We start from the raw sequence: 9093 nt of genomic DNA, 5'->3' as shown, positions 1-9093 counted from the left end.
GTTCACCATATAAAATGAGAGCTACATTGTTATTGCTAGAGATGCTATGGTTTGCCATCTTTTCTATATCCCTAAAGTGGGGGTGAAATGCCACTTTTATAGAATAAGGATTTTTCTCCCCTCTTACATATATCATATCATAGGTTAAATAGTGAGACCCAAATATTAAGCCCTAATATATAATACAACAAAGTTTATTGTCGGTGTGGTTCCTTTCCAACTATGAAAATATTATGGGTTAGGAAAAAATAAGCACAACTTACACAGAAATCAAACTTTTAAAATGTGAAAGGAAAGCACTCAATCATAAAGCTTACAAAAGGAAGAAAAAAGTTGCAAAAGTTGCAAAAAGGTACAATGCAACATGACCACACGTTTTTTTTTTTGTTGGACCTCGAAGAAACACCATTACCAGAGGACCGTACTCCCTCGGTGATATCTTCTCTACCCTTATTCAATGCCAAACCCCAAATTATGAAATCCTAATCACTCCTTTCCCTTTTCTCTATATGCTGACAAGGACAAATTGATGAGAGATAAGGATTAAGGTCGAAAAGACGAGAGAGATGAGAGAAAAATGTCAAAAACAAGAAGGGGGTTGGTTTTCACAAAATAATAATAATAATAATAATAGAAATGTGATATCCATACATCCCTTTTTACTTCTTTCACACTCTTTTAATTTTCGGTCATCAGATCGGATGAATTGAAGAAGATCAAATGACATAAATTAACAAGGGGTGTGGGAGAAGTAAAAAGAGATGTGTGGATAGCACACCCCATAATAATAATCCTTTAAAAAATTGTTAACAATAATGTTGATAGATTTTTTACAGAATAACCAAAATAATTTAAGTGGACAAACTTAGAGGTCACGTTTATGAATTTTCAATTTCGGGGACAAAACAAAACCAAATGGGTATAGCCATATATAATGAGTTAAAACTTTAACGCTTATTTTCAGCTACGTTTCCCAGAACTCAATTTTAATCTCAATTTGCTCCATATAACTCAAAAGTCGTTACTCTATCCCCTGAAACTCATAGTTCGCTCCACTTTGCCCCTTGGAACTTGATTCGATCCTATTTTGCCCCATGATACTTGAAAGCCGCCTCTGTAAAACTCAAAATTTGTTTCACATTGCCTTAGATATGCTAGTTTCTTATGTGGATTTGAATTGGGTGCGCCAACTAATCAATTTATTTATTTATTTTCAAGCTCTTCAATTTCTTATAAGTTTAATATTATCTTATTATTGAATATTAGCGCAAAATGGATATTTAGATTATTTATTGCACACGTGGCATAGTTTTATTAAGTGTTGGGTGCTATATATCTTTCAAGAAGCAACCTATAAGTTTTAGTACAAAAGAGAAAAGAAAGTCCACAAATCAAAGTTGAACGAATTTTGAATTTCAAAAAGTAAAATAATAACTTTAAGTTATAAGGGGTAAAATATAATCAAATGCAGTTTTAAAAGACGTAACTAAAAATAAGTGAAACTTAAAAAGGAAACTTTAAACTTTAAAGGTAATAAAAATATTTTATTGCTTATCTCTTTTACTAAATCCTTTTTATTCCTTAACGAGGAAGCTCAAGTCACTTTTGTTATTAGGCCATCTCCAACCGAAGGGTCCAGAGGGCCAGAGGGCCGAAAATAGCCCTAAAACCGTCTCCAACCGAGGGCTAGGCCAGAGGGCTCGGGAATCTGGGAGGGCCCCACGGGATCGGAGAGGGCTGGAGGGCTGGAGGGCTCGACAGAAATAACATTTTGAATTCAAACCTTTTTTTTTTTTTTATTATGAATTTAAACCTTTTTTTTTCTATAACTTCCTATAACTTCTATTTTACAAAATAACATTTTGAATTCAAACCTTTTTTTTTTTTATGAATTTAAACCTTTTTTTTTAATGAATTTAAACCTTTTTTTTTTATGAATTTAAACCTTTTTTTTTTCTTTTTTTTTTCTATAACTTCCTATAACTTCTATTTTACAAAATTTGTTTCAATTTTTTTTTAATTCTATTTTTTTCCTATAACTTATATTTTACAAAATTTGGTTCATATTTTTTTCATATAACTTCTATTTTACAAAATTTGTTTCATATTTTTTTTTTAAATTCCATTTTTTCCTATAACTTCTATTTCACAAAATTTGTTTCATATTTTTTTTAAATTCTAATTTTTTCCTATAACTTCCTAAGCCATTATACAACATTAAATTAAATTAAGTAACATGAAACAACATTAAACAATATGAAACAACATTAAATAACATTAACCGACATAAAAATTATACAACACTAACCAACATGATTTTTAAATAAAATTAAGTTGTAGTTTTTAAATAATAAATTATGTTTGGCCCTCGGTTGGAGACGGTTTTTTTTTTACAGGGCTAAAACGAGCCCTCTGGCCCTCTGGCCCTCGGTTGGAGACGGAGGCAAATATGACCCTGTACTGTTCATTAAAATATTAATATCTTGAAGAATCTTGAAGTGCCAGAAGGCTAAAAGGAACCCTCTGGCCAGCCATCGGTTGGAGATGGGCTTAGAAGTCGAACATGAGTTAAACATCGAATATGATGAAAAATATCGGTTCTATATATAAATCATTATTAGTAGAGTGGCCGGGGGATTTTCGTTTCGTTTACTCTTCAGGGCGCCAAACTTTAAAGCGGGAGAAAATAATTCCAGTTCTCACGTTTTGCTCGCGGTGGTTCTCGGATTCATGACCTTTGCTTGTTTCAGCAATCTATTGAAATCATAGGTAAGAAACTAACAACTTTTTTTTGTTCTTCTTGTTTTAAGACGACTAAAGGTAAGGCCTTTTGAATCCCTCTCTCGTTAATTCTTTTGAGAACTTGCTTGGCTGATGAATAATTAGCAGGAACTCCTGCTTATTTTGATTTCATCGTTTAAATGCGTTGCTTCAGTTAACCGCTGCTTATTTGAAATGGGATGCTTTAGAAACAGTAGAGAAGATCAACCGTCGGTGATTTGTATACCTATTTGCTTATAGGCTGTATAAATTGATGAATACCTTTAAAAATCAAACTAATCCCATGAACCTAGTGTAATTTTATTTAAAGCCATGGGGCGTGCACCCTCTCTTTAGTCTTTACTGCTCATAGATTGGACCGGTCGTGTATCTCAAACCGACGTTTGGTTCGCAGATTAGAGTCATGTTAATCCAGATACAATTATGAAGAAAGTTGGTTCTATCATAAAACCAATTGGCAACATGAGTAGTCTAACTTTTTATAAGCCTTGAAAGTTTCTCTTTTCATCGATGTGGGACTCTTTTACCTTCACTCCTCACACCCCCATCACGTTCAACAAAATTTTCAAGTCAAACATTTAAGCAACATCAATTGGGTGAGGTGTGGCCATTAGAATTCACATATGGGCCAACCTGTTCTGATAGTATGAAGAAAGTTGATGTTCCACCACAAAACTAATTGGCAATATTGGAAGTAGTCCAACCTCTTATAAGCCCTTACAAGGTTTCTTTTTTCACCGAGTCTCTTACCTTCACTACTCCCACATTCCCATGTGATACCAAAATTACCAATATAATGCATTTAATGGAAGAGTATTACTGGAAAACTTACAAATTTTGGTTCACATGACAATGTAAACCAAACATGAGAATGGAAGAAAACGGTATTTCATGGCCCTATTTCCCAGCATTTCCAAACACAGGACAGGAAGCTTCATTCCCACCAAGAGTTGTTCTTTCTTCCATTTACTCCCTCTTTTCATGCTATTGTCATTTGATGATAAGCTATTTATTTCATTTGTTTACAATTTCATTGCCGCTTTTATTTGTGAAACCTTACTTCACAACTTGAAGACATAGCCGGGGATTGTACTTACCCAGCCATTCTTCATTTAACACACTTTGCGATAATTTGTCTCCTTGTTTTGTGTTCTCCCAGTTCCTGAGTTGAGAATGAGTGGAAAAGAAGGCCACGCAATTGGAATCGATCTGGGGACAACATATTCATGTGTAGCAGTGTGGCGTTATGATCACATTGAAATCATAGTGAATGGTCAGGGCAACAGAACAACTCCGTCTTATGTTGCTTTCACTGATACTGAAAGGTTAATCGGTGATGCAGCATATAACCAGGTCATTAGAAACCCCTCAAATTCAATCTTTGGTAAGGCTCATCTTCTTACATCTACATATATACCAATAGAAAGCTTTAATTTCTTTATCAAACCCTTCGAGGCTCCAAGTGTTTGCACTCTTACAAACTCTTTTGTGTTTTTTTTTTTTAATCATCGTCTTTTTCATTAGCTAGAGGTCGCACTTGGTGCGATGGCAAGTGCCTTTGCCCATGAGCGGTAGGTCTCGGGTTCAAGACTTGGGAGCAGCCTCTCCATAAATGGGGGTAAGGCTAGCCGACATTCACCTCTCCCAGACCCTGCGTAAAGCGGGAGCCTTGTGCACTGGGTACGACCTTTTTATCGTTTTTTTCATTAGCTAAGTATTGACTTTTCTTAACCTGAGCTTTGTGATCCTGCTAATGGGTGCTTAATGCTATGGTTGGGTGAGGGAATTTTCAAGTCTCGAGGGTCTGAGGATAAGTTAGCAAGGAATGGATCTCAAACTATTAGACAAGAGGGATTAAAAAAGCACCATATGAGCATTAGAATGTGAGAGAGATTTGTCAACCCTTGCTTGCAAGGTGTTTATAAATCCCTCTTGCAAACCTCTGTAATGCTTACGCGATGCATTTCTAATCCTTCCTAATGTTTAGTGATCGATCCATTACTAATTTGACATCAATATTGTGGGTTTTGGAAGTCCCTCACCCCAATATATCCTATGGGTATTTCTTGGGTAGTTACAGACTTACAGTACCCAAATTAACTAGTTTTTGCATTTTAATGAGGGTAGTTATCTAAGACATAATTAAATGATTTAGGTACTGAATGACATTATATAACTTTGATAACAGCATCTTTTTAGTTACAATCCAGTCAGGCTGAATGAGAAACTTGGAAAAAGTGAAACATTTTTCATGTTATTACTTGACATTTACAAATAAATAGAGATATAGCTAACTGAAATTTTTGGTTTATGTTACACCATTGTTTGCAATCCTTCCACTTTATTTGATTGAGTTTCTAAGTTGGCATTCATTTTACAGATGCAAAGCGATTAATTGGAAGGAGATTTGGTGACGCTTCTGTTCAAAATGATTTGAAGCTCTGGCCATTCAAGGTCACTGAAGGTCCTGATCACAAGCCCATGATTGTGGTTACCCACAAGGGTCAAGAGAAACAGTTTGCTGCTGAAGAAATCTCATCTATGGTTCTCACAAAGATGCGGGAGATTGCTGAGGCCTACCTCGGCTCAAGTGTGAAGAAAGCAGTTATTACTGTCCCTGCTTACTTTACTGACTCACAACGTCAGGCTACAAAATGTGCTGGTGTGACTGCTGGCTTAGAGGTGATGCGAATCATCAACGAACCAACTGCAGCCGCCATTGCTTATGGAATTGACAATAAGGCTGGTTGGTATAGCAAGAGAAATGTTATGATATTTGACTTGGGTGGTGGTACTTTAGATGTGTCACTGCTTACCATAAGTTCTGGTGACTTTGAAGTGAAGGCGACAGCTGGAAATACTCACCTTGGTGGTGAAGACTTTGATAACAATATGGTGAATTACTGTGTTGAGAAGTTTAAGAAGAAGCATAGTTTGGACGTCAGTGGAAACCCTAGAGCTCTTAGGAGGTTAAAAAATGAATGTGAGAAGGCGAAGAGGAGACTTTCGTTTACGTCCGTGACAGATATTGAAATTGACTGTTTGTATCGTGGTGTTGATTTTTACACAACTTTTACCTGTGCAAAATTTGAACAACTAAACATGGATTTCTTCAACAAGTGCATGGAGCCTGTGGATAAATGTTTGAAGGATGCCAAAATGGACACAAGCAATGTCGATGATGTTGTTCTTGTTGGTGGCTCCTCTAGAATTCCCAAGGTGCAGGAGCTATTACAGAACGTGTTCATCGGCAAGGAGCTGTCCAACGGCATTAATCCGGATGAGGCTGTGGCATATGGTGCTGCTGTTCAAGCTGCTGTCTTGAATGGTAATCAAAGTTTGAAGCTTCAAGACTTCACTCTCTTCGATGTTATTCCTATGTCACTTGGGACAGAATATCGTGAAGAAGGACAGCTCAATGACCTCATGCATGTCATGATTCCTAGAAACACCAAGATTCCCACCAAGAAGAACCATACTTTTGTAACTGGTCACGACAACCAAAGTTCTGTCCGCTGTGGAGTTTACGAGGGTGAGAATGAGCTAACCAAAGATAATAATTATTTGGGTGGCTTTGTCATCGATGACATTCCTCCAGCTCCTAAGGGTGTTGCTAAAGTAGATGTTTATTTTTCAATTGATGCAAATGGTATCCTGAATGTTTCTGCTGAGGTCATGTCCACTGGCCAGAAGAAGGAGATTACAATCAAAAGATGAACTTCGGGAATTTACAGGATGAAGTAAGTAATGACATATAATTATAGCATACCGAAGTTGAAAATACCTACTTCCATTGTGAAATCAATTTGCTACTGGTTTACTTGTTTTACTTCTTGTTGGTGCATTGTTTTGACATGTTGGTTTTCTTTGCTAGACTCTTGGTTTTTATCCCTGTTTTGGTAGCAGACTTGCCTGCTGGCTTAGTATAATTAATTATGCAAGAAATCATGTTTTTGGAGTTATATTAATTCACTAGACATATACAAAATGCCTGACATAGATGCACATGTTATCGTATTCCGATTGCCAAATCTTCTCTATCAAGTGCGTAAAATGCTATAATATTCGTACTCTTGCTCATCTTTATTTGATTGGAATTCAAACTTCAAGTTGTTTGTTTTTTTTTTGAGAAGATGAAGGATGGAGATTATAATATTCGTACTCGACATGGTTTCCTACCGTCCCTTTTGCTTTTCGTGAAAGACAGCTGTGGCAGTACTGGAGATTATCTTGCTTCTGCTAATGGTCTTTCCCACATTGGATTGCTGTGGTGAATGAAGTATCCATTTTCTTCAAATTCTGAGCGTGCTCGAGTATATACTTCGCCAACTCTATTTCATTTTCCCCCTTGGAAAGCTCTGTAGTTGCCTCCTTGAGTTGATGAAGAAAAGCAAGTTTCTGGGATTTCAAGTATCCGATATCAAATGCGGAGGCCTAGAAAGGAAACAATGAAATCAATTGAATTCTTTATTTATTTTTTTATTTTTTTCAGATACGATGAGGAGAAGTTAGAAATGGTTTATTCAACTCCTGATTGATGCAAGAAATTTCGAAAATCGTAAAATGTGCTTCATGAGTGTGTGCAAGAGAGAGTGATAGAGGCGCAACATACGTACAGTAATATCATTTTCTTCCGCTTCGGAACCGTTTAAGGAAGATCTACCAGTCTGTCTTTTGGTACTTGGTGGATCAGATGTTATGCACAAAGTATTCAAAATAGTCATTCATCTCCGAAGAGGTTACATTGACGAGACTAGGTCCTCGTTCAAGCTCGTAATTTGCGTACCCGATCTAATGGGAAATATAGGACTATTCACCCATCCATTTTTACTTCCAACATCCTTTTTAAATTTTTAGTCATTGATTTTCTTCAATTTATTCAATCCGACGGTCAAAAATTAAGAGGAGTGTGAGAAGTATAAATGGGTGTGGATGACACTACCCAGTGGCAATGGCATTGATCCTTCTCTAAAGAAAGCTTGCAATTTGGCTTTTTAGGCAAAATGGCTCTGAAATTGGTATAACTCGTCACCTTGGTCCCAGAGATTTGAAATAGATCGAAGTAATTCCTGAGTTTGTCTATTGTCAATCATCTTGGCCATTCCATAAAAATCCTTGTTAAATAAGGATCGAAATTATAAAAATACTCTCAATTTAATAAACAATGGCCCAAAATATTTGACGAAAATAGAAGATATTTTGTCATATTAGTCCTTATTTAATAGAGATTTTTCACGAAATGACCAAAATAATTGACAGTCGACAAACTCATGATCATTGCTATTAATTTTAAACCTTAAATATCAAAATGAGGAGTTATGTCTATCTCAAAAACTATTTTGACTAAAAACCAAAAAACAAATACGCAGGATCTTCATTGTAGCACAGCAAGTTACAAAGCTGAGAGTATATCTTTCGATTGGGCCTACTTCTTTGTGTTATAGTTTTGGGCTCTCTGTTTCGGTCTAGCGGCTATATTGTGTGGGTCTAATTGGAATAATATTAGTGCAATGTATTCAAATTAGAAATTCCTCTAAGAAGCGATACCATCGCTGGGACAATATCGTCACTCAAGCTTGTATTACCCAGTCAGACTCCATCTAAATTTCGACATTGACAATTGTAACCTGCATACGTTCAAACCAGATCCTTTTTCTCTCCTCTACTTGTTCTATTCCACCGTCGAGACTGCAAAGTCACTTGAGTATCAACTAACTTGGATATCGAGTTACTTGATAATCAAGTGACTTGATCGACATACCATTGCCAACATAACGATCTTATATATTGACTTAATTTCAAATAAGAAAAACAGGAGAGAACCAAGCTTGAAGCATCTATCTTTAGTGGGAAAATTTTGTAATTGTTGTTTTATGGGTTCATTGTTATCGCTCGCTTTTAGATTTTACTTCACAACTAAAAAAAATTCAAAACATTTAAAATTGTTTTAACATTCAAGATTTTATTTTCATTCCTTTCTTAATTATTTCTTCCTCTCCCCTATCACCTTTCTTCAACCCTCATTTCTCTATATACTTTTGTCATATCTCCAAAAAAAAAAAAAGGTTAGAAATTAAAAGACAAAATCGTTAGCAAACAATGTCTCTAAACCATTAATGTGCCTTTTTTTTCTTAGAAACAAAAAAAAAAAAAAAAAAAACAATTGGTGGCCACTGTAATCCACTATTTCTGGGGGCCGGGAAGAATCACAGAGGCAATTCAGCCTCCCTACAAGTCTGGTTTCCACATCAGCAGCGAGTTTCGAACCTAAGACCTCCAGTTTTTAGTTTGAAGGAAGTCTTGCAATCCGTC

The 9093-nt window shown here is 36.0% G+C and overlaps 1 protein-coding gene across 1 annotated transcript; it reads left to right on the top strand.

Moving 5' to 3' along the window:
• Positions 1-2550: 2550 nt before the first annotated feature.
• On the top strand, positions 2551-7328 carry LOC103452554 (heat shock cognate 70 kDa protein-like). Its single transcript, XM_008392091.4, has 4 exons — positions 2551-2769; positions 3941-4165; positions 5162-6521; positions 6915-7328. The coding sequence occupies exons 2-3, from the start codon at positions 3955-3957 to the stop codon at positions 6496-6498; spliced, it is 1548 nt and encodes a 515-aa protein (XP_008390313.2). The 5' UTR covers positions 2551-2769; positions 3941-3954; the 3' UTR covers positions 6499-6521; positions 6915-7328.
• Positions 7329-9093: the final 1765 nt, after the last annotated feature.

This window comes from Malus domestica, chromosome 12 (genome assembly GCF_042453785.1).
Source record: "Malus domestica chromosome 12, GDT2T_hap1".
NCBI classification, from domain to species: Eukaryota; Viridiplantae; Streptophyta; class Magnoliopsida; order Rosales; family Rosaceae; genus Malus; species Malus domestica.
The sequence above is the reverse complement of the archived record's forward strand: the minus strand, read 5'-3'. Positions and strand labels throughout refer to the sequence as shown.